The 26,958-nt window shown below is 46.3% G+C and overlaps 1 protein-coding gene across 2 annotated transcripts in view; it reads left to right on the top strand.

The window, feature by feature from the left end:
• Positions 1–26,958, top strand: part of NDRG1 (N-myc downstream regulated 1) — a 432,144-nt gene that overhangs the window by 91,095 nt on the left and 314,091 nt on the right. For both annotated transcript variants that reach the window (XM_069621660.1, XM_069621661.1), the window contains one exon: positions 19,966–20,071. In XM_069621660.1, the coding sequence (XP_069477761.1) occupies positions 19,966–20,071 (106 nt within the window). The remainder of the gene's footprint in view (positions 1–19,965; positions 20,072–26,958) is intronic.

The raw sequence follows: 26,958 nt of genomic DNA, 5'->3' as shown, positions 1-26,958 counted from the left end.
TCTTAGCTCAGATGCTAATGGTAGCTTCCTGAAACTTAGCCTTGTTATGCATCTCTATGCTTCTAGTATAACTCTTAAACTGTGATACAATGGTTGCCTATTGGTTTATGCAAAACGTTATCCTATTCTGTCATTGTATCACTCTCTCAAACGCTGTGGGCTTTTATTTTTATAGACCTCATTAACTTTTCCAAACATTATTAGCACCTTTTCACCTTTTGGGGTCGTGGATTGACTGGAAAACCATAGACCCAAACCCAATAAGTTAATCCAGTTTGGCATCTAAATTAACACAAGACATTTTCTTTACGCTTGTAAATGACCATTAAATTACTCATTTTATTTAGTAGTGCTTCTTCATTGAGTCAAATTGCTATTCACAAAATTAGTGGCTTCCACCTTGTGATGTGATTGAATGGAGAACAGCCTCCCTCCACTCCCCTCCATTCTTCATGAAGTACTTCTATTGATGCTCTCCATTTTCTAATGGAGTAACCCTTACTCTACAAATATACTTGCAAGTGGGTAATGATTTAGTTGTATACAGTCTTGGCCAATTAACCACGCATCTGGCAAAGTTGGCATAGAATCTGTGGATACTTCATTTGATTGCCAGTAAACTGGATTTTTAGACTTGGCTTTTCCATCCCAGATGTATCTCCTGAGAAACCTCTTCTAGATGGTCAAAACGAAACTATCTTCAGTGCTCTTCCATTTGAAAAGCAAGTATCTGTGGGCCTGGCCATGGGTCAGACTGGCCACCTTAGTTTTAGCGTTGCATGTGTTAACCAAGTTTACTGGACCCCATTGGAAAAAATAAATAAATAAAGCGCTGCTACCACAGAGATCTGGGCATTCTGGCCATGAGCACTGTGTTGTGTACATAGATCAGTAACCATTACACCATGGATAGATTGTAACTGGTTAAGTTTGAATGATTCATAAACAAATAATGCTACCTAGTACATCCGCGGCCCTGCCATTTTCATGCATAAGACTAATTAGCACCTTGAGTTCATACCAATGATACATAAGGCGCTATATAAATGCAAAATAACATAACATACTGACTAAAACGAAAGCTTTCAGGCCTTTTATTTTTGTTTCTTTTTCTCTTTTTTTCTTTTGCCCAACTCTTGGATATGACAGCCCATGTAAAAACCATTATTCGATCTGTCGGTTACTATAATCTTCTTTTCAAGAAGATTAACGGTTCCTGGCCCAGCTTCATCTTGGACATGCAGCAAGAGCTATAGTAAATGTCAAACTGGGTTATTGTAATTCTATCCTATTCTTGATTATAAATATCACGTCTTTGACACTGTATGGACCTGTAACTTCAACATTTGCCGAACTATACTTCATACCAGTACAATATCGTTTCGAGTGAAACATTGCTACATCCATTCACAAGCCATTGTTTGATAGCCCAATTCTTAAAAAGATCTCCAACATGGTCTCAGAACTACCATTTCCTAGATCCTCAGTGGCCCCAAATGTAATTAAAAAGTACAGGCAGAATGTAAAGGACCCCTTTTGACTGCTGTTTAAACTAAGATGCATCTAATTATGGACTGTTAAGAAACCACTAAAAATATCGATTTTCCTTAATTTAAGAGCTTTGTTATTGCCATCAGAAGTTAATTCTACTTAGTGCTTTAATGCCTTTGGGTTCTAAGCTGTATATACATTCAACACATCAATAGTGATCATTTGTAGTCCCAAACTTGAGCTATATCTGGAGTGACTGCCAGCAAGGCATCATCTAGGGTGTGCATGTACAGGCTAAAAGGGAGCAGTACCAGCACACAGCCTGGACATACTCCCGATTTCACTTGAAAAGATTATCATCGCCCCTAGATCGCATAGCGGTTCCCAAATCTGCATATGATTGTGTAATTAAACTTCAATGCAAAACAGCCAACGCCATTTCTTGCGACACATACCACAGTATTGAATAAACAACTTTATGAAAAGTAATGCTAATGTCCATACAAGCATCTGTCACTTTTTGTTAAGCAGCAGTGGTAAAATATGTAACCCATTTGACAGAGTGAGGGTTTTGAGCCTGGTTCACATCATTGACCTGTGGACCATTTGCTATAATCCTCCAAAATACCTTATTACAGAATCTTTGTTTGCCACTACTATTTCCGATTTTTCCCAGTCTATTTCTCAAAGGGTCAGACATTGGTATTCTTAAAGGGAACAGCTCCTCAAAGTCCTAACCAGTCGTTGTGGGGGCCACTCACAGGCATAGATTAATCAGATCCTAACTGTGACTATTGTCCCTTGCATATACAAAAAGCGGAGTGTATCACACCCTGCTAAACGGTCGCTCTCTCTCATCTTACTCTATGGCGAGGTTACTTGTAGTTATTTAAAAACATATATATATAATATAATTATATTAATGCAGCTTGTAGAAAATGTATCCAAATTATGCTTTCTTGGTTTAGAAGGTGGATCACAAAGTTAATATATGTTCCATCATTGTTCAGTTTATTTTTTGTCTGGAAGATAACAAACCACCAAGCTGGGCTGATGTAAAATGAGAGCTTTTAATATTGCCAGGGCATTTCGGAGAATATTAGTCTCCTTCGTCAGGGCTGTGCTCTCTATTCACAGACATTTGGATTTTGAGAATAAATTTATTTCAAAACCTCAATTATTTGTGCATATATGCGTGATAGTGGTAAACCTATCCCATACCACAGTTCCAATTGTCGTTGCGAGAATCATTCAGAATAAGTAAAAGCAAAAAAAGGAAAAATGGAAATCAAGAAACAGTTCAGCGTAACCGGCAATACAATTTGCTATCAATAAGTATAGATTTTCACAATAAACGTAAGTTTCAATACCTTCATTGTTTCACTTATTTCGAATCATGTGAACCATACTTGGTCCAAAAAAAGGTTCCTAAAGTGGGCTATGTTTTTGGTTAGAAACTATATCCGCCCATTAAACGCTTAGTTTCTAAAAACAAAGGGGTGAAAAGAAGTTATGACTTACTTGCGTGCTGCACGGTGCAAGTAATCTGATTAGAGTCTGTACCCTTAAGAGATGTACAAACAGAGTTATGGGCACATTAATCGCAGTACTCCAAGGTAGTATCTTAATGTGCTAAGCCCCCCTCTGGTTAAAGTATGCAGCTTACCTTCCTTCTCTTACTCACGCTGCGGTGTGAAGAATGCGCACGTGTCCTCCCAACACCGACTTTTATTGGTTGCAGCTTGAGACGCCTGAGTCCGAGGCACCTGTGGGTGTGTCATGACTCAGCCGTCTCACGTCCTAGCCTCACTCGAAGAGCAGGGGCCGGGACTTGCTGCACAACCTAGTATGCTGACTCAATGCGTGATAACGAGTGATTTTGAAACTTAGGTCGTGCCCGCCATTCCGGTTTGTTATGGTCCCTTGCATCTCAAGGGGGATTTGTTCTCTCCCAGTCCACTTTTCCCTTTCAGTTGATTGACACCGCTATACTTCTCGTTCAATATTCTTGATGTGCAGGCAGCTGGCAAGGTATTTCCAGCTCCTTAAGCCCAAGTCCTCTTGACCAGACTGACATCTGTACTTAAGTAATAATTAGTTTCCCAGGCTGTAACGCAGCACAGCTGGGGCCAACCAACTATGACCCAGGCAATTGCCACCTTGGGTAAATTGACACCCTTGGTTTGCTAACAGTGCAGAATGCTTCGAGCAATGATTCGGTTATTTCAGAGGATAAAAAACACTACACATGGCTGTCGTGAAATTGCAAGAGCGTGACTCCATGCTGAGCCCCTTTACTGGCAGGCTCTTCTAGCTGCAGAGTGGAAAGCTCAAGGTGAGTAGCTGTTAACGTGAATGAGGTTGAGGGTTGGGTAGGGCTGTGGGGGAGAAGGGGCAGCCAAAGTTTGCAGATCTTTAGGCAGAATTGGTGGGCTAGATGTGTCCATCTCGCAGCTTTGGCCAAAACTAAGCCTGGGTTATCGGATTCAACCAAGGATTGTAGGAGGATGACTAATCTATTGTCTGCCACACCTGCTTAGTCTGCTAAAAAAATATATATATATATATCCTAGCCATGAGAAGCTAGATTCTTACAAATATAGGTGTAGCCACCATAGCTGATCTTTATCACCCATTAACTTAAGCCGTATCATTCTTGAGTCATGTTGTAGAAGGTTCACTTCATTTGGAATCCACATGCCCTTGTTTCGTTCTGCCTTTTGGGTATGTTCCAGATCTCTTCCTGTCCAAAATCAAACCCTTATGTTTTAAGAAACTAGGTAATGACCTTTTGAGTTCCCATTAGGTACAGTACAAGAAGTGCTGCCACCATATCAAGTCTTGATCACCCATTGGTTGCAGTCCTCTCAATCTAGAGTAATAGAGTGTAATATTGCTTTTCTTAAATATCCATATATGCATATTTCATCTGCTTCATGGGTATGTTCCGGGTAGCTTTCTTCTCCAGAAACAAACTCTTCTGGATCACTGACTGATCTTTATATTTAGCTCTTTACATTTAGATCCTCATCCACTGTCAGAAACAAGATAGAATTATACAACACACTAGGTAATTATCTTTACTTTCCCAGTAGTCAGATTTTAGATGGACCGTATTTGCTATGCCAATTAAAGACCTCCAATAAGTCCCCAATACTTTGTTCCCTTTCAAAATGGCTGAACATTGGCTATATTATGACAAGAGGTGTCTACCGCAGTTATCTGTTGAGTCGGGGCGTGGCTAACTGCCATGTAGGACAGCTGCACCTTTCACAGCTCTGCATCATACGCCCATCGATTCGCCGCTAAACAGATCCTAAAATACACTAAATCGACTGGAAACCACCACAAATATTAGGAAAGTACTGGGACGCCTGATACCGAAGTTTGGTGCAGCTCCGACACTCCGTTCGGCAGCTTTGGCTCGGTGAGGAAGAGACGAGGCGTTGTAAGCGGATTCAATTCAACACTACAGCTAAGTCAATGCCTAGTCTGGGATGCTGAGGGAAACCCTTATTGATATATTTTTATGTCCAGTTGGTTTACTCTGGATGACAACCCTTATATAACACCCCTCTCTTAGAATCCCCCTGACCCCACTGAGCCAAGAAGTAGGTTTGTTTTGCAAATTAAAAGGTTTATTTGAAAATTAAACAATATATATCTATCACACTTTTATAGTAAATTAATATTTGATAGCACACTTGTGAAGATGATAGTGATCAACAATGGATAATGTTACAGTGGTACACTCTTTTTGATGGCTTAGAAGTGAGATAGAGAGGATAAAGTAGCTGAGAATGCTTTTATGGCTTCAAGGACAATGCAATGATGAATGAAAATGCAGTACAGAAAATAAACTTGATATGACGTCAACAAAAGACAATGTAATCACTTCTCTTTGACAATTCACCCCCCCCCCCCTTATGCAAGGTAAAGAGATGGAAGGAAAGCACACAGTTCTCAGGAATGCAATCAAATATAATTTTAGTTCCCCCCCCTAGCAAGCTTAGAGGAAAACAGGTAGGAGTTTGAAACACAGGCAATATACTTTGATGTGGTATGCAAAGAAGTGAAAAATATGCTAAAATGATTTTAATTCCCTCTAGAGGTTCAGGGTGGGTGACAGCTACTTGGTATTGGTTCAGGATCACTTAAGCAATGCTCTATGAATGATTGTCAGGTTGCAAATGAATTTCAGCAAAGGAAAGCAAGGACAAATCTTTTTACACGTGGCTGAAATTAAGCAAAATGTCAAATCGCGGCAAATTTAGTCATGTACGTCAAGCGCAATTACAGAGGCATTGTAAGGGGTAGCAAGTCGGTTTTAGGTTCGTTGGAAAGATTAGAATTGTAGCTTTAAGATGACAGTTAAAACTCGCTCCTAGCACAAACGGTTCCGGAGATACGGCCGATTTAGTAAAGGTAGTTTTTCGGATTTGAAATTTTAAAGCTCAGAATGACAGATGACAGTTTTCAGTTTTAAAAATGACAGAATGACACGATTTTAGGAGGCAGTTCTAATAGGCTAAAATAGTTTGGATTAGTTTATTTTAAACTAAGATTGGTTTTGGCACAGTGCTAGCTGGGTACTCGCACTAGATTTTGGACAGGAATGCGACTTCGTCACCGATCGGGTCAGGATTGGCTGGACTTCTGCAAGCGGTTCTTCACAGCGATCTGGTCTTTGGGTCTGCTCTCCGCACTGCACAGTTCTGGTCTCTCTGGATCTCTGGTCTCTCTGGATATTGATGGATTTGAAGCCTGGAGTCTCCCAGCAAAGCGTCCTGCAAGAAAGTGGAAAGTGAATGTCTACCTGGGTTTCAATGTTCCATTTATGTGTTTTGAAAATGGGTGTGTGCATGGGCCTAGCTAAGCCTGTCCCTCTCACTTATCATTGGCCAAGCTTTCCTCTCTCCCTTGATTGGGGGAAAGAAATGGAGTGTCAGAGTGATGCTGTAGGTTTTATGGTCAGAGGAACCTCCCCTTGTCAAATTGCACACATCTATTTCTGACCCAAATACATATTTATCTATGTACCATTTTTCTAATATTATAGGTCCAGCTAACATATTTTCTGTAGCACCAAACCATCCGATCCCTGTCTTTGTACGATGTCGTGTCCACTTATGACAGAATTCTCCCCTTTTCATCCAGATAACGACCTCTAAATCTTTCCAGATTTTACACAAATGTGCACAGGGATATGGGTTTCAGAAGATAGTGTCAGATTTTTAACATGTATACATTTGGAGTAACAACCTTTTTTCCGCTACTATCCCCAAGAACATACCACAGGGTCCTAACACCTCTTAAAATGTGCACAGAAAAATCACAAGAATGATGATGTTTATATAATTTTTACAAGTCCGCACTATGAATTATCCATCTTTTTAAAATCATGCTCTGGCCCCAAAGGGGTGTGGTTTTCCAAAGCACATGGTGGAATTTCTGGTTTATCCACTTCCTCCAAGCTCAGCTTGCTCTCACAGGCACTTCTCCTCCCAGTTTCTCCCAAGAGGAAGCCATTTTACGACCCCCCCCAATATAACATTTGCCTGAGTGAGGGACAGAGCTTTGTTTAGTTTCCTGTAGTCCCCAGGTGCCACTCCCCTAATTCAATCAGAGGTGTCCTCTCCTATTGGCGGGGGCAGCAGAATGCAGCCAGGCCTGGGAACACAGCTGCTGAATTCCCTCTCCTGTCGGGGGTAGTTGTCAGGCAGAATCCACTCTCTTCGCCAGGCTTCAGCTAAATGTCACTTTAGTTCCCAGTTTTCTACATTCAAATCACACTGAGAATTTTTACACATGCAGCTAGAACGCTGATTCTAAGTTCAAAACTATGACATTTCAACAGTTGCAAACTGTTACACTCAAAAGTAGGTCACTCATTTATTTTAAACAATTCGATTTTCGTGGCTTTCTGTCCATTTAACTTAAGCTGCTGACATCCACAGCTCAGCCAGTTTTGTTGTAAACATTGTTTTGGGCTCTTCATCTTTCCAGATTTAGTATGCACGCAAGAATACATTCTGCCAAATGTCTGCTGGTGTTCATTGAGATTTTTGAATATCTTGTGATGTTTACAATAGGCATTTTGAGCTTGCATTTGGGGAAACCAAGGTGATTTTAAAGCGCTTTTTTTTAAATTTTTTTTTTTTTTTTTTTTTTTTAAGCCTGCTGTTTTTCCTTTGGCACACATTTCACTCATGGCACTCCTGGCCCATCATGCTTGCACTGGTGGGTGGCAGGTTAGGCAACCATTTTGGTGTACGCACAAACTGCGCGGTTTTCCTGGATTCTGGCGCAACTGTGGGCTTTTCCGCCATCTTGGATTTTATTTTAAGCCCACAGCACCAAATGTTGCAGCTTAATAGTCCAAACGTGGGTCAGGACACCCTACAGCGTCTGGAAAATGGCGGCGGCCCTGAGACCAGCCTTCGCGTTGTAGCCTGTGCACCCGATGAAGACAGTGATAGCGGGCCGGACCCGGGCACACCTCACTGCTGCCGTGGGCGCGGGTGCTGCACAACTAGACACTTGCACCCACCTGAGTGTGCAGGGGCTTGCCCACTCCGCAGTGCCCCGGACCGGCGGAGGAGGGGTGACCCGAACAGCATCATAGTGTGGGCAGGAGAGGAGGTGCAGGACCAGCGACAGCTGCACAGGATAGCGAGCTAAGTGAGGCAATCCCACCTTGCCTGCGAGAGGAGCCCCCACATTGTGGCGGAGACCGGGGGCTGACGCGCCGGCGGGCCCCGCTCGATGAAGGAGGAGTGAGGAGATACAAAGTGCCACTGGGACCCAGCTGCCTTGGCCCCGCTGCGGGCTCGCTGAACTGCGCCGCCCCCGAGCCTCCAGCGGGGGGCGAGCGCATGGGCCTTGTGCCGGAGGACCTCATCGGCGCTCGGGCCCGGATGCTGGGCAGGGAGCGGCCCCCCACACTGGAGCGCCCTGTTCCAGCTGAAGCACACAGCAAACGCCTGTAAAAGTTACCGGAAGACACACGGTAAGGAGTGGGTTGGGGGAGGGCCGGGGGCACCACCGCTACAGCAGCTTATGGGCCCTGTGTCCTGACCCATCCAGCCCCGGTCTCCCCCACCCCGACAGACATGTGCCTGGCTCCTACGTCACTCCGGGCTGTCCCAGTGTTTGCTGGCCCCGGCACCGGATTAGACACTGGTGTGGCAGGCGGCACTGGGAGTGACTCAACATAATTAAAGACATTATCCTGGCTGGCGCACAAGCTCAAGTAAAGCACACTTGACTCCACACCCCTGCGTGTTACTGCTCATTGACACTACTGGGTCGAAGCCCCACGCAACCCCCCCAAGAACAGGCGCTGAGACCCCCAGTAGCACGAAGGCTAATCATTGCCACACCTAAGCAGCTGCACGCTCTGAACCTGGGTGTGGGGTGCTACCCTCTGTCCACAGGCTAGCGGCGTGGTTCGACAGTGGCCCCCTCCCCTCCATTTCAAAAGGGCCCGCCTGGCTGAATCACCGCATCTCTGGGGCTTGATTGCCCTAGACACCCCTGGGTCGGCGCCGACTCGCCCAGACCGCCCACAGGCCCAAGAGCACAACGCAGGCAGAACGAACGGACTCAAAGTCCTAAAGCAGCACCTCCACTGAGCGGTCCACCCCACCAGGGCTATGTCTGGCAGAGGTGCACGAAATAAGCACAGGCAGACCACCATGGAGACCTTCACTGCCCCCATGCCTGACGGGGGGGCCAAGCTAAGGGAGGGGAACCCAATGCGGAAACACCGGAACCAGTGAACTCGCAGCTCCTGGAGGCTATAAAGACCCTACAGAAAACAATGGAAAACAAAATAGACGCTGTGGCTATTGACCTGAACCTGCTGAGTCCCAAGTACGTGATAACACAATCAAAAACGCAACTCCTGAAAGATGTGGACGCCCTCACACAGACGGTGAAAAACCTAGAAGACAGGGCCGACAAGGCCGAAGGGTGGGCCCGGAGAAATAACATCAGGATTATTGGCCTGCCTGAGGGAATTGAGGGCAACGCCACCACGAACTTCATTGAAAATCTCCTCATACAGGAAATTGGCGCAGGGAAGCTTTCCCAAGGCTTCACCATCGAGAGCCCATCGGTCCCTTGCCAGGCGCCCACCCAGACCCATAATAGCCAAAGTGCTCAACTACAAGGATAGATAATTTTGGCCTTCTCAAGACTCAGCGGCATCATACGAAGAGACTCGGCAAAGGTTGCGATTTATCCCGACTACACCCTGAAGGTCGAGAAAGTCCACCCGCTGCAGGATCACCTTGGGGCCAGCCGGGCCCACCCGCAACCTCGCCCAGGAATCACCCACAGGCTCACATCAATGTGTTGACCATGGCTGACAGAATCAGAATAATGTCCTGGAACGTCGGGGGCCTAAACAGCTACGTCAAGCAACACCACATCCTTTCCTTTATGAAATGCCACAAACTTGGTATCGCCCTCCTGCAGGAGACACATCTTAACGCACCTAAACTCGCTGCACTGGACAGTCTGGAGAGGGACCTGTGTTGGCTCCACGTTTTCCACTTATGCAAGAGATGTCCTGATTTGGATCGCGCCATCCGTCCCCATAACCCTATCTCACACCAAAACGGATAACAAAGGCAGAATGGCCCTAATACAAGGCTCCATAGAGGGGAGAGACCTTTGCTTAATTTGCACCTACGCTCCCAACCACGACGCCACCGTCTTCTTTCATTCACTGTATACCCGCCTAAGCCCTTGCAGGGAGGGACTTGTAATATGGGGAGGTGACCACAACTGCACCCTAGATCCGCGCATAGACAGATCAGACAGCAAACATTCCCATCCCCTCCCCCCAACCAAAGTGCTCAACGCCCGCACACAGCAATTCGCCTTGAAAGACCTGTGGAGAGTACAACACCCTGACACTAGACACTACTCCTTTTATTCCAAACCGCACAATGTGCACCCTAGAATCGATAGTCTTTTTGCCAACGAGGAACACCCGGCCCTCTTCGAACACACAGAGTATCTGGCCAGAGTGCTCTCTGATCACTCACCACTGATCACCACATGGACCTTGACAGCCCCTAGATCCCCCGTCCCGACATGGAAGCTTAGAAGCGAGGCGCTCCTTGACAAAGCCTTCAACGAACAAATCTGACAAGGTACGCCGAACTACTGGCAAACTGACATTGACAGTGACCCGCACATAAGCACAGTGTGGGAGGCATATAAGGTAGTGATAAGGGGTGAAATGATAGCCGCTGCGGGAGGAGCCCAAAGGCACACCACATCCCAGCTCGAGCGCACTGAAGCTGAGCTGAGGGACCTTGAAGCTACGCCATGCCCAGTCCCCTCCCACATGCAGAAAACGATAAAACTCAAACAAGCTTGTCTAAAACACTGGGAGACACTGGGGAAACTAAGCTATGCGAAATACACTGCAAGGAACCACGCCCTAAGCGAGAAGCCTGGTAAACTACTTGTGTGGCTATACAAACGTGAGACCCCTAGAACACCCGTCTGCCTTCTCCGAGGCGACGATGGCCTGAATATCTATACGCAGGCCGGGATAAACCTAGCGTTTAAAGAGTACTATCAAACCCTATACTCCGACCCCACTCCTCCCACAGACATTGAGGATGTCCTCGACATTATCAGGCTGCCGCACCTAGACAAACACATAATCGCATCCCTGGGTGGCCCCATCACATCCGACGAGGTCATGGCCACCATTAGAACACTACCCTCGGGGAAAACACCGGGACCAAACGGGCTTCCCGGGGAGTGAACTGATGACTTACTAGCCCCCTTACTATCCCAGGTGTATAACGAGGCGTACGAAGTGGGCCGCCTCCCTGACACCATGTGCGAAGCTGTCATCATTCACCTGTTGAAACCCAACAAAGCCAGTCTTGACTGTGGCTCGTACAGGCCCTTGTCCATGCTTTATGTGGACTATAAGGTGCTAACAGCACTGCTAGCTAGGAGACTGCAGGTGGCCATCCTGCACCTGGTACACCAAGACCAAACAGGGTATGTGCAGGGCCGTTCTATCACAGAGAACCTACGTAAGCTGCACCACGTCATACACAACACAAAGAACCCGGTAGAAGTGCGGTAGCGTCCCTCGACACCTCTAAAGCTTTTGATTCGGTCAGATGGAAATGGCTCCATGCCACCATGACCAAGATGGGGATAGGGCCTACCTTCCTAAACTGGGTCAAACTCACCTATGCGCACCCCACCGCCAGAGTCCGAACCAATAATATCTACTCTGACAGATGGTGTCTCTCCAGAGGAACTCGACAGGGGTGCCCCCTGTCCCCCTTACTCTATATCCTGGCCATCAAACCAGTGGCGGCATACCTTAGACAAGAGTACGGTGATGGGGGTCATAACAATAAATGGAGTGACCCACCTAGTCTCTATGTACGCAGACGACATGCTCCTATACCTGAAAGACCCTGAGCATTTACTATCCTACATACTAGAAACGGGTTTTCAATATGCACAGGGATCCTAATAAATCAAGACATCTTGCCTATACCCCTTAGCTGCCCTAAGCAAAACCAGGAAAGATACCCTCACTGGCACTCCAATGGGAACCCACCACATTCAAATACCTGGGCGTTGGAATCCAACGCTATCCTAGAACTGAACATACACTAAGCACAGTAAGGGCTAAAGAGGGCCTGGCCAAATCATTTGCCTTCTGGAGCAGACTGACCCTTTTGGTGGCAGGCAGAGCAGGTCTACTCAAAATGGTGGCGCTGCCTCGACTCCTGTACTTCTTTACCAATGTCCCGTTATACATCCTGCAGCAATTTTTCAAGGAACTAAACAAACTCTGCCGAAAATTCCTATGGCACGAGGGAAGACAGAGTAGCCCTAGAGATTACACAAAGGCTGTATGACAAAGGTGGCCTCAAAATCCCTAACTTCGAACTTTGTTTGGCGGGTCAACTGAAGCATGTGATACAGTGGATGGCGGACGTCGCCTCCACGGACACTCGCCTACTACAGCCCACAAACTCCCCGTGGCTGCTCAGAGACTTACTCTGGACTGAGTCGGTGGAGAGTCACCGTGACTCATACCTAATCCACCTGGGTATCCGAACCTGGAAGCGGGCCTGCACAATCGCCAACCTGGCAGACCCCTACTCCCCTCGGATCCCAATAGCCGCAATAATGTCGCACAGACCTGAAGGCCAGAAAGTGATCAGGAACATGTGGGAATCCTTCGGCATTGCCACCTTGGGAGACCTTGCAGATGGTCAGGGCATTCACAAGTTCACTGAACTGCAGGAAACCACGGGGATTACATCTGGGCAATTCCTCCTACACGGGGCAGTAGCGAGCAGACTAACAAAACGATGGCCAGAGATGGAAAGCCTCGACACCGGGCACAAAGCAATCGAGACCCTACTGTGCATGGCAGAGGGAGGCCATGAAACCTTGAGGCTCTACGAGACCCTGCTTAACTGCTCCATGCAACAAGGACTCAAGAGCAGGGAAAAATGGGAACTTGAACTTGACGAGATGTTCGAAGATAATGAGTGGGAGATTGTGACACAATACCACAAAAAGGTATCCCCAAACGCCCGCTTCCAGCTCGTACAATTTTACATTATCCATAGGGCTTACCTCACCCCAGACATTATCTCCAGATTTAGCAGCACAGGCACTGCAACATGCCCTAAATGCCATGAATCCTCCGTGGGAATGTCCCACATGTTCTGGGGATGCCCGGCAATCCAAACCTTCTGGTTACAGATCCAAGCCAGGGCTGCCAACGCAGACATAACACTAGACGTGCAATCCCCCAAAGCTTGCATCCTGGGCCGATACCCTAGAAAGAAATATAATGGACCACTGAACAGACTCAAGGACCTAATGTACATCTTGGCAAAAAGAATAGCCATGGCCTGGAAATGCCCCAAAGCACCCAGTGTAGCAACATGGTGGGAGGACCTCTGTAGATGGACTTCCGCCGAGGCGGGGGCATGGGAGCTGGCGCAGAGACACCAAAAAATTGACACCTCTGACAATCTATTACAGTGGGTGGCCCTCACGGTGACCTTGTTCCGTCCAGAGGAAGACAGCTCAATCGATGGAGATCCGGACAGCCCGCACTTACCCTTGGTGTACAGGGACTGCAGCACACTGTTATATACTTGGTCTGTGGGGGGAGGAGGTAGGGAGGGGGGAGTTATTACCAATGCTCAATTTGCTTGAAAACGATATCATGTTTGTTTTGTTGTTGAAAATAATGAAGACATTTTTAAAAAAAATCTGAGTCCAAGTGCAATCTTGTGACAAACATTTTTTGCTCTCCACGGAGTTCCCGGTGTTATGATGAGAAAGAGAGTTTCCCAGAAAGAACCCTCCGAGACTTCAAGCCGCGGTCTAGTGTTTCCTTTCCCAGGTCGGGTTGAGACTCTGCCAACATCTGGAACAACATATCCGGGAGGCGAATCCCAGTTTCTTCGGGTTGCTATTCTCGTAGGAGTATGCCCATGCTCCGTGAGTTCGCCTAGGGATTATATTCTAGGTTACTCCTGATTACTCATATTATTGTCCTAACTTGTTCCTCATTTCCCTTCCATTCTACTGCAGATCTGACAATCCGATCACAGACCGAGACCTCCTTCGGTTTGTTTACAAATCTCTGTTCAGTTCAGCCCCAGAGAGCCACACTGAGAAGCAGCGGTAAGTGTCAGACTCCTCCCCTTTTGCGATGTGCAGTTTAGGAGTAGCAATCGCTCTCCCCGTTTGGTTACTATCTACTTTCTATTTGTACAATCGGACAGCAGTCCCATCTTCCACACTTGCTCTCCATTCATCGCATTATAAGAACGCACACCCTTTGTGTGCAGTAATGAATCCAATCCTCGGTAGGAAATATCCTTTCACATACGGCATCAAGCAGTAGGTTTCTGACCTCCGGTCCATTATATTATTTCCGGCTTTCTCTTCTATTTATATTTTTCCTTTCCAGTTCCATCCTTTCTCTGATTTCACCTTCAAGACTCATTACTCTAAAGCTGCTTACCGAGGTTAAGGAAAAGAAGGAAGGGGGAAGTTTCCTACAGAAGAGAGTAGAGAGAACCACCCACAACTTTCACAGTGTACAGCTGATATCCAGCCCCAGTGTAAACTCTCTATCTAAGGACAGAAGTTACCATCCGCTTACCTTCTGATCTTCGGTCCTGATCCCGAGAAGAAGACGTTCCGGATTCCACAAACTCCAGCAGCTCTTCTCAGGGTTTTTTCCCTTCAGGGTTTCCCTGGGACTCGCTGTGCCCGAGCCTTGTACTGGGGCTCAGAGGGAGGCTCGGGTAGATTCCTTTTAGCCACGGCAATGACTAGGAAGACCTAATTTCCTGCAAAAAATAGCCAGAGAACTCATTTTGTGATGTGAGTCAATTGGCAATCTCAAGTGAATCTGTATGCAATACCTTGGTACAGTCCTCCATCAAAGGTTAATAATATGCTTAACAGATGGGTGAGTAAATGACACCTCTTGATAACAAATACCTAGATGCACATCCATCTGTACTGAACTAGCAGAGTGTTTGCACCCTCAGCCGCTTCCTACTCCTGCTCGCTCATATCTGTCTGTCCGCTATTCAGTCATGGTGTGCTGCAAACAACCTCTGCCTCAATGCCACGAAGACTGATAATTCGCATTGGGACCCCTGCTCCCGCTTTCCTACTTTCACTCTGGCCGGCCTCCCTTGGCCCTGCACCTGCACCCACCTGAAGAAAGCTTGGTGTCATTCCACACTCTCCTTTTCTCGCATTTCAGCCATCTCTAAAAAGTCTCAACTACACCTCCTTGGGGTACTTTACCCTTGCTCACTTCCCCCAGAGGTTCACTTTCTCTAGAGCCCTGGTTTTTTCCAAGCTGGACTACTGCAACAGCCTCTTCCTCAACCTCCCTTCTTCTGCCCTTTACAACTCAGCTGGGTCTCCTGAAACTCCTCGACCTTCCTTTTCTCCTCTTCCTTCTCTCTCCCGCTACCCTTCTAACCTTGTTCTGTCCTTTCCCTCTCTGCCTCATATTCCTTACAGAATGCTGACTGGCCGCCTGGTGTACCTCAGTCTCACTGGTCGCTGGCATCATTGATTATCATCACCTGCACTTGCTGTGAGCTGCAAGTTAAGACAGCCTCCCTGATGACGTGTAAGAGCACAGAAACTGGTCGGAGGAGAACACTAATGCTGAGAAGGTTGTACAGGGAACTGGAGTGCGCCCTCTCCTCGTTTTACCATATTTCCAGGATTTTGAAGGGTGGAATCTTCAAGACCTGATGGGGTGCTGCACTGGGGTGACATATGCCCTGCTTTGGAGTGCCTCACTGCAGGCTACTCCCCCCCCCCCCCCCCCCTCCCTTCTCCACTGTGGGATTGGGCGTGAGCTTTTTCCTTGTTAAACCTGATGACTACATCTAACAGAAGCCCTTGCAGCAGAAATCATCATTGATTATCATCACCTGCACTTGCTGTGAGCTGTAAGTTAAGACAGCCTCCCTGATGATGTGTAAGAGCACAGAAACCGGTCGGAGGAGAACACTAATGGCTGAGAAGGTTGTACAGGGAACTGGAGTGCGCCCCTTTCCCCGTTTTACTAATATATATATGAGTATATATATATATGAAAAAAAAATGCCCCCTGTGTTCCCACCCTCCTTCAGAGCTTTGAAACACTTGCCAATTTGTAGGCACTATATAAATGAACAATACCATACCAGTCTATTGTGGGGGGGCAGAGTTTTGGTGGTGAAAGAAAAACCATTGGGGGGCTGGGGGTTCTATACCAGCCATCAAAGGGAAATTATTAATTCTCTCAAATACTGCTAAATCTCTAGACTTCGGAAATTAATATGTGGACCTATCCAGTCCATTTTTTAGTCTGGAGATCAAGAGGTCTGACCAATGAAAGGCCCTCTGCCAATAGTGTTTTTTGTTTCATAGTGTCTGCTGACCTTCTAGATTGTTGATTAATGGTGGCTCCTTTAAACTTAAGGCATGCATCGGGGGTGGTCAATTTAGAACAGTTTTCCTTATACGTTCTCCTAGCATGTTAGAAATCCATCATTCATTTTGGTTCCATTCAAAAGTAGGAGTGATTATATTGGCGTTATGGGTTGTTGGACCCTGGGGTTTCCTTCTTTCCCCTGTATTTTGTGTCTGGGAAGGAGAAGGTACTTGCAGCATTTGAAATAACAGGTGGCTTTGAGGACTTCAACTTAAGTGCACTCATTTTAAGTTTTCAACATGTGGGAATCCACCCGCACAATATTTTCCACTTAAAAAAATTAATCATTAGTCAATATTTTATCCATGTAGAGATTCCTAGCTCACGCTCCCTTTTGTAAATGAGAACCCCTGCTGCCTTCATTGAACCTTAGCCGATGCTCCTAATCCTTAAAGGGACGACATGTGTCAATATTTTGGAGTTTACGTTTATTTTCGTTTGTTGTACCTCTCCCCTTCACGCAGCAGATTGTCTAATTTTTAAATATCCATCAGACTTCTAGTAACATCGCCATGCGTGGGTAATGATCTCCAAGACCAATCTTGTGCTTTCTTTGTAAACTATGCAGGGTCAGATTTTTCCTGACGATTGTCAATTATCCCCTAAAATAAGGTTACCAAACTTGATTCTACGTGGCAACAGCACAATAACGCGTGTGTAGTACAGCATCGAGTATACTGCCAGATAAAAATATTTGGCTCCAGAATTACTTTTACAGAATGTGAGTGCATCTCACCTATTCAAGGTTTTGCGCTGCAGCGCCAACTAGGGAATGCATAGCCTTTTCTTGGCACTTAGAGAAGCAACGTTTATTTTGTACGCTAGGAAAGTTTAGAGTTCCTTACTGGATAGCAAAAGTAAGCTTGGTGCACATGGAGAACCCAATGCAATGTGTCGGGTAAGTACATAAGGAAGTACTGCTCATTCATACAATAGAGAACATGTATGGAGGAATGGCACACGAGATTACATATACACAGTACATGTGATGGTGGTACCTCTGGATATGAGGTTAGTACCTGGCAATACAGAGACAATCGCTGCCAAAACACGGAGATGGGGAGGGATGTGGTACGGGTCTTGAACAACTATGCCAAAGGCCTCATTCCACACCCTCGTGGCAGAGGGTATAGATGAGTGGAATGGAGGGCCAGGGTCATTCTTGTCTAAAGCCCGAGGCTATGGTGCAAAGGGCTACAGCTGATAACTGGGATAACCCACAAGTGGGAACTAGCTCAGGAAGTCCTTCTGGAGATCTTCACCCTTTGCAGAACCCCTCAAGTGGATCTGTTCGTGACCACAGTAAACCGCAAGTGCAAACAGTACTGCTCAAGGGAATTTCCTCCGAGGAGCTCTAGGAGACGCGTTCGTGGTGGACTGGAAGTTTCCACTTCTGTAAGCATTTCCTCCAGTCTCGGTGATTCCTCAAGTAATCGGGAGGTTGAGAAAGTTCAGGAAAACCATGATCCTAATTGCCCCAGATTGGGCCAGGGGGACGTGGTACCCGGACCTTCTGGAAATGTCCATCTGCCTTCCAATAAGTCTTCCTCAAAGAAGATCTTCGCTCGCACGAGGAAGGTCTGGCTCTCCATCAAAACGCTCATCCTTCACACATGGTTTCTGAGAGGTTGAGATGCAAGGATTGGGATATTCCGGATGACGTAATGGAGATTTTGCTTTCGGCCAGAAGTCCAGCAACAAAATCTTTGTACCGGTGTTGTTGAAACAAAATCAGTAACTGGTGCAAAGATCCGGATGTGGAGCCTTTTCAATGTGGCACACCCAATGGCACTCTTTCCTATTGCATCTAGCCAATCTGGGGCTCCAGATCGGACCAATTAAAGGATATTTAGCTGCGCTGTCCATTTTCAAGTGCTCCTCAGAAGAGGTTTCTTACTTCAAAATTCCATTGATAATTCAATTTCTGAAAGGGCTTACCAATGTATACCCTCCAGTCCTTTTCATGTCCCAACGTGGGACTTAAATCTAGTACTTTCTTACTTGTATTCCTTTTGAGCCTCTGCATTCCTGTCCCTTGAGGCTTCTAACATTGAAGACTGTCCTTCTTGTGGTCTTAACATCAGCCCGCAGGGTTAGTGAACTACAGGCTCTCTCATGTAAACCTCCATATACTATTTACAAGGACAAAGTGGTTCTTAAGGTTAAACCATCTTTCTTACCAAAAGTAGTTTCTGACTTCCACTTGTCACAAAAAAACACATTACCAACATTCTATCCTCCTCCTCATTTGGACAAAGAGACTGCATAGACTGGACCCCAAAAGGGCTCTCAGTTTTTACATTTCAAGAATGTCAAAATTACGTCAAGATGACCAACTTTCTGTGGGTTATACAGGTCATAAATGGGGATTATCGGTGACAAAACAAACTATATCCCGCTGGATCATTCTGGCTACAATTGAGTGCTACAGATTGGCAGGAAAAGATCCACCGGATGGGCTGTGAGCCCATTCCACTAGGGGCATGGCTGCTTCTGCGGCTCTGAAGAGGAGTCCCTGCAGCAGATATTTATTCAGCTGAAACATGGGCATCAATGCATACCTTCATCAGGCATTATTGTTTAGATGCCTCTTCCTCCAATTAGGGTTTGTTTGCCAAGGCGGTACTTCATTCCGTCTATGAGAACAATAACCAGTACTCCTACCTCCAAAATGACCACTGCTATGGGAGTCTATCATAAAATGAGGAATACGTGGGGGGACACAATCCATTCGAGAACAAGTTACTTACCAACTGTAACGTTCTTTCGACTGGATGTTCCTCCCACGTATTCCTCATCACCCCTCCAATCCTACCTCGCAGTACAGTTTAGGGTTACTTACATTCCTCTCACGAAGAGTCTATCCGTCATGAGGCACGCCTGGGTGTTCCTTGAATATTTCCTCAAACAGAACTGAAGCCAGCGAGCGTGGCACAAGCTATTTATACTGACGGTGACGTCGACACGGTACGGAGCCCGGCGAGACATCGACACCACGACTTCGTGCACAGCACCCTCTGCCGAGAATTTTTTTTTTTCCAAAGCAGCAAAGCTGGCAGGATACGAATATCATAAGATGAGGAATACGTGGGAGGAACATCCAGTCGAAAGAACGTTAGTTGGTAAGTAGCTTGTTCTTCTTTAAGCTTCGTTACACGTTTTCAGTACTGTCCAGAAGGTGGCAGTGCTTCCACAAATTGTGAGTAGTGGGCTATTTTGAGAATGGCACATGCTTCATCACGTAAATTATCTACTCCCTTATCCTTGTTTGCCATTCATTGCATCACTTTGAGTCACATGCATTCTATGTATTGCATCTAAATTAATCATCAAGAATTACTCGTGAATTTAACATGCTTATTTTCTTATTGAAAGATGCTAAGGACTCTGGATTACAACGATAATTTTAATGATTGCTTATTACTTTGCAGGAGCAAGATATTGAGACTGCACATGGAATCATCCATGTTACAATGTGCGGCACCCCAAAGGGAACCCGACCTGTGATCCTAACATACCATGATATTGGACTAAATCGTAAGTGGGGTGTTTGTTTGTGCATGTGCGTGCAATACTCTGATGTTGCCGAGTTCAGTGCTTTGGTCTTCACAGAAGTTCTTATTTGGAGACCAGAGTTAGAAAAGCTGCCACCACAGTTCTCACTTGAGAGCTTGAGTTCCAGCCCTTGCTGTCTGTCATCAGGAAGTAGCGCAATATCGGAAACATTAACCAAACAAAGCTTGCAAAGGCAACAGTGTTTACTTGTGTATAAATGGGTGAGGCAGCTGGTGATATGTTGAACTGGCGCGGAGGCCTAAACACGTTTCCAGGAGGTAGTGGGAGCGACGAAGCAAGAAGACCTTAAGTAACTAAAGGGGTCTCGAGGGGCGTGTTTGAAATGTTTTACAGATTATAATGTTAGGTCTACAAGTCCAAGAAACATCGCCTCTATGGGGTCCGGAACAATGGCACCGATGTAACTTTTAACCTTTGTTGTTTGGCTACCAAAAAAACAACTGTGACACCTCCGTGTGTACTCATTGTTCTTTTCCTCTAAGTACTTTAAAAATCCTACCTTTAGCGAACATTATTCCAGGTTGCCCACCATAGAAGCCGGATCCCTGGCAGAGGCTTTTTCTGGTTGAGAAGTCTATATTTGTCAGTGATTTATTGTGATGTGTGTTCTTTTGAGATCATCTCTGTAAGACTGAGTGTTTATAATCAAACAACCACTTAGTTCTAGTCGGTAGAAATGTGCTAAGTGTCTAATTGCTAACTGGTCTCAAATCCTGGCTTTACCATTGCAAGTGTGAGATCTTGAGCTAGTCATTAATTTTAGTATGCCGTACCTGCCACGATTAGAAGTCGTTATTCAAAAAGGTTTCACCCAAGGTATTGCACATACATAATATATATATATATATTTCACCTCTCAAAGTTCAATTGTTTCTTGGCAACTCCTAATGTAGCCTTCCACAATCCCCTCTAGTATTTGAGACCCATGCTATCCATTCCTATGATGTTTTCTGTGATGTTAATGATGAAGGTACAAATGGGTGTGGCCGCACCACTGTTCTTTGTCGCACACAGAACCTTGCACATCTTAGAAAGCCCTGCATGTTACTTTATTTTCAAGACCAGCTGCAAGTTGCAAATGCAACACGTGCTCCAAGCACTCCCTGTAACTTCACCCTAACGAGTGTAACGTGAACTGTATTTCACACCCGTAAAGAAGCAGTGACGGGAATCCCCACATCAACAAAACCCAATCTTCCTCTTCTCGCGTGCCTGACTTTACCATTGGTCGTCCTAAACCCATATGACCAGCCCCCATCCTCTGGCTGCCACGGGTTCTAAAAGCATCTCAAAAGGCATTTAGTCCGTGAAAAGTGCGACTTTTTGAAATTCTCCTCGTGATGACTGCAAATCCGTTGTGGATAAGTGTTTTCAATCTGGGAAACTTTAAGCACGAATGCTATTAAAGCAACAAGCCGCTTTAGTCATTCATTAGGTTAAGTTGATCATATGCATTGGTTTCAGACGCGCTCGCTTACGCACGCTCAAGCATACATAACATACACACATCTTGAGTGTCATTCTCACACGAAAACACTAATTTATTTTTTTATTTTTTTTTAAAACCAATTCGAATTTAACTTGCTGATCGTCATTTTCTGGATGACCCCACAGGCTGAGCTTCAACGTGGCAGCTTCTCCAGTGCCTCCCAAGAACGTTGCTATGTTTTTAACAGAAATCTTGTCGCTTCTTGGGCAGGGGAGCAGCTTGTGAACGTGTGGGCAGGGCCGGCCTTAGGGCAGGGCCACCCAGGCGACCGCCCAGGGCACCATTAGTCCCCCCCCCCCCTCCGCCTGCTTGGGGAAATCTTTCAAGGTTGTTGTGCTGGAGCTGGGCATTCTAGCGTGGAAGCTGTGCAGGTTTCATTAGAATAGGGTGCTGATTAACTCCCTGCTTTCTTTGTGTGCTTCTGTGCTTGTAGCAGGGGCCTTGTGTATACTGCATAGTCAAGTATCCATGCTCAGCAATAATTGCATATGCCAAATAATGTTGTCATGTCTTTTATTGTGTGGGGCCTAGCAGCTGCCCATGCTGCTGCTCTGTCTGGGATTATTCTTTTGCCATCTTTGGATATTGGCTGTCCCATATACAATACTTCTGGTAGGCAATACTGCAACTTCCCTCTGCACCTTGTATCCTTTGTGTGCCAACAAATACAGTAAGGTTGAGTCTGCTCTGCACTGTCCCTCACTCTCCCCACAAACCAAAAGGTTGTCTACGTATTGTATCACTGTGCTTTTTACATCAATGTTGCCAAGATCTTCATGCAAGATTCTGTTGAAAATAAATAATTGGGCTTTCACAGTATCCCTGTGGCAATCTGCAATGTTTGTATCTTTTTTCCCTCCTAGGGTAAATGCCGTTGGGTACTGTGAGTTTGGGTCAAGTGGTACCGAGGAAAAATGCATTTTTCAAGTCTACCACTGCGAAACGTGTAGCTGTATTTGGGATGCTGCACAAAATGGATGTGGGATTTGGGACAAGGGTAAACTCCTTCTGTATGACATCATTAAGCAGGTATGAATCCTGTACCATACTCGAGCCCTTCCCTTTCTTAATCGGATAAATCGTGGTATTGCAAGAAGTCGTTGGTACAATGATACCTTGCTGCAGCAGTGCATTGTTTCTTTTATTCCTTCCTCTGATTCTCGTGACGGGGATATTGTTTTACTCGGGGCAGCACCGCACTGGGCTCAAGTTTAATCTTAACTGTGCTTACCTCTTGCAAGAGCCCTACATCGTGGGGGTTGATCCATAATTTAGTGGGCACCTGTTGCATGTCCTCATCAATAAATGACAGTGGTGCGCTGACAATGGCCATGAGGGGATTTGTTAGTTGCCTGTTTTGAACCACATGGCATGCATAGTTCCATTATCTCCCCATCACTGTTATTGTCAGTGAACAGCTCCTCGTCTATTAGATCACGCAGAGCTATGTTTGGGTCTATGCACAGTAATGTTCGCCATTCGCATCCGTGCGTGTCCAGACCTATCGCCACTATACGTCTAGCCGATATTTGTACTCCCTGCTGATCTCATGAGGATGCTGCCTGGCAATATTTCAGGGGCAGCTACAGGGCGGAAGATGTAATCAGAGGGTACTCTCCATTCCTTTAGTGTTATTTCAGGTACCACCCGTGCCAGGACCTTTATTCTGTACTCAAAAATGTCTGCATTCGTGGGCACTCCTCGAGCGGCTATTTCATTTGCTATTGTGTTAAAAAACAGCATTGCCCGGAGGGGGCATATTCCTGGAGTGGAGCACACCATGCCCCTTTCAGTATAGGAAATAGTCATATTAAGCTTACTAAGGAGGTCTCTCCCCAGCAGGTTTGTCGGCGAGTCTTTGTGGTACAGTAGGGGTGCTTGCACACTTTTCCTGCCTATCTTTATATCTAAATCCTTAGTGTATGGAACCGTGACCACAGCCCCAGAGAATCCCTGCATTTGCAAATTCCGGGCCAACAGCGGAAACCTGTCCATTATGCATGATTTTGCCGCTCCCGAGTCCACCATGAAGATGAACTGTCTAGCTCCTATCTCTGCACCCCACCAATCGTTCCTTGTCTGGACATAGGGTAGTTGATAGGACTGGACATTCAAGTGCTCGCTGTGGGCTGTCCCAGTCTGGGTGTGTGTCGCTGGGAAAGTGAATGTGTGTTCCCCAACCATGGCTGTTCCCCCAAACTGTGCTTTGCACCATTGGCAGTGGTGACGATGGTTCCGTTCTGATTTTGATGGTTTAATTATTGTCCCCTGTGGTGGTGCCCTGGGCTCTTGTGTGAACCGGGCGTCGGTTTGTTCCTCCTGTCCATAACTCCCCATGGGTTGTCCATGAGGGCTGGTTGGGGTGTGGCCATATTGCTGTTGGTTGTTGAATCATTGTGTGCATGGGTAATATGCCATGGGTCGAGTGTGACATTCCCTTGCAAAATGGCCCCACCTACCACATGACCAGCATGCTCCTTGTCCCTCTACTTCGGGACCTTGTCCTCTATATCCTCCATGTTGCCCCCGGTACCCACCTCTTCCAAGTCGTCCTTGCCACTGGAGCCCTTTGTATTCTTCTCCAGCCCACTGCTCTTGCCCGTTTGCCACCCAGGTGGCCACCATCATAGCCTGCAGTGCTACTGGCCTCTCCTCCCCATCTCCCTGCTGGGTAGGGTGGCTGTTACTGCACCAACCTTCACCAATTTATTTTGCACAAGCTTTGCTTTGTCTGCCAATCTTGTTTTGTGTGATTTCTTTCTCCCTTTTATTTGATCCGCCTACAATGGTGTACTATAATGCTCTGTATTTCTGGCCACCCTTTGGCTTACATACCAGCAATTTTATCAAGGGCCTTCTGTACCTATCAGTAGACCTCTCTTGATAATGAAGTAAAAGAGGGAGATTGCCTGGTCCCAAGCCATGCCACTCTCTGCCCTCCACATGTCCTGCACCCGAAGAATGAACTGCACAGCCTCCTCCTCGTCCCCCATTGTGCATTGCATCACTGATTGTAAATTGGGGATGTCACAGAAGGTTCTCGGCAGTGCATCCACACCCATGGGCTCACGTTATTAAATGACGCCCCATCATTTCGATCAGTCCATTGTTACTCCCGGGAACCCTGCCATCACCCACACTCCGTCTGCCTGGTCCCCCACTCCAGATACTAACAAGCTCTTGATATCCCCTATGGCCAAGGGAACCCCCACAGTATTTTTCTCAAAAACCTATATCCATTTTCCCACGCCCCCGGAGAGCGGGGGTAGTGCTTTCAGCAAATTTGTTTTGTCCAGCAGCGCCCAAGGCGCATAGTGAGGACTTTGTGCCCCTTTATGGTTAAGGGGCATCTGTAGATGTATTCTCCCTTTGCTTTTACTTGCCTTCATTCCTCTCTTCTTTGCTAGTGCCATTCTCCCCAACCTGTTTCTGAGCCTCCCTTGCCAACCTGCATCTTCCCCGACCACTTGTGGTGTCGAACACTGTACTTGCTGGCCCCCTCCTGTCTCCCCTTCTCATACTCATCAATATCGCTCCAACATTCTTCCTCTCTCATGTCTCTCTGCCTTGCCCTGTACTTACCTGCTCACCTCCCTGTCCTACAAGCACTATCTTAACCAGGGTACTGACAGTGTGGCAGAGGAAGTCCCCAGACTTTCACTCATCCTGTGATGTAGAGGAAGGGTTTTTCGAGGGTGGTGGTGGTGGTATTTGCCCTCCCCTTTTTATTGATAGGGTTTCATCACACAGGGCTCTTAGTCTGGCCAACTCCACTTGGGTATTGGTGATATGACTTCTATATCCCGGGTGATGCATCCTATTTGGGCTGGTGGTGTCCTTGTTGGATCATATAGACCCTTGTGGTTGCAAGGGGGGGGACTAATGCTGGTATAGTGGGTGCACTTAGTCGGGGTAAATACAGAGGGTCACAATATCCTTCAGCAGGTTTGGTTAGCAATGGGTACATCTGTTTAGGCTCATCTCCTTCCTCCTTTTCCCCCACCTCTCTCCTGGTCGGTGGCCACTACCGGTGGTGCTCTTTCCTTGTTATTCGCAGGAGGTGTTTCTTCAAACATCCTCCAGAGATTCAATACTTCCCTTCTATTTTGGAGCTGCATCCCTTTACATTTGGCCATTAAGTATGTCGCCATGAGGTCCAGCATCACCTTATCAAAAGACCCTCCGTCTGGCCATATTTGAGACAACCCTTCCCCCTGCATCTGTTAGCCATTGCTCATGGTATTTTTATTTTTTATTTTCTCGTTATACAAAGGGAGATGTTGGCAGATGTGCAGGGTTTGTGTATCTGCTTCCATGTTTGCTTCCCTACATATGGGTGCATGTGTCAGCCACCACTGTCAATACTTCAATAATTGGACCTCTAGCATTAATAATTCAAATGCATTTTAAAACGTTTTGCTGGTGCCTTCTATAGCTTTCATCACTTTATGATGAACAAAAAAACATAGAAACATAAACCACTTAACAGGTTGACCTGACATACAACGCCTTACTAACAATGAAAAACAAATAACTGGTACTTATGATTACCCTTTTGTTTTCCCAAACCTTTCTCAATGATTGTACATTTTCCCCTTCATTCACCCTTTGCGTTCACCTCTGCCTGGCCCCTTCTGGGCCTACCTCTAAACAACGTTTACCACTACCAAAAGAAATAATTGCTGCTATTTCTCGAGTCTACTCAATATACAAGACTCCTACTTATTCCGTTTTCCTCACTTGTAGTGCTGCAGTGGTCGAGGCAGTACTATGCGACGCCACCTTCCACCCTTTCGGAGCTAGGTTCCCATACCTCTTCTTATGTCATCACCTTTATATGAAAACCTAATGGCCATACAAAAAGACAACCAACAATCACTCAATCTAACTCGCACCCAACCCACCCCACAGGCCGTTCCCCCGCTGTTTAATCTGACCGTTCTCCCATTAATTTTCTTCTTGCAATCAATACTCACATGTCCATGGTGATCCGAGAGCCTCTGTTGGCAGTCTACCCACAATTGTGGTGCCTCCCCCAACCAAGACTATGTCCGCTCTGGCGATCAGTTGGGTATTTGCAAAGCCGAGACCTGCGGAACCTGCTCAGGAGCGTACGCCTTTTAACTACTGGTCGGCCGTATGAGGCAGTGGCCTTAAAGGGGGTGCCCTGGATCTCGCTGCAGGGTACGGGGTCTTCTCGGATCAATCACTTAGCCGGGGTCACCAAGTGAACAATGGTCATTCCCAAATGAAAATTCCAAACTCAGAGTAAAGGGACACACCCATGTAAGGAATGAGACCAGGAGAAAGATTGCAGGTTAAACAAAGGTTTATCAGGTAAAAGATGCATGCAGAGAAG

This window comes from Ambystoma mexicanum, chromosome 5q, assembly GCF_040938575.1.
Source record: "Ambystoma mexicanum isolate Mex_15411 chromosome 5q, UKY_AmexF1_1, whole genome shotgun sequence".
In the NCBI taxonomy this organism is placed as follows: Eukaryota; Metazoa; Chordata; class Amphibia; order Caudata; family Ambystomatidae; genus Ambystoma; species Ambystoma mexicanum.
Note: the sequence above shows the minus strand (reverse complement) of the source record. Positions and strands in the feature narration are given on the sequence as shown.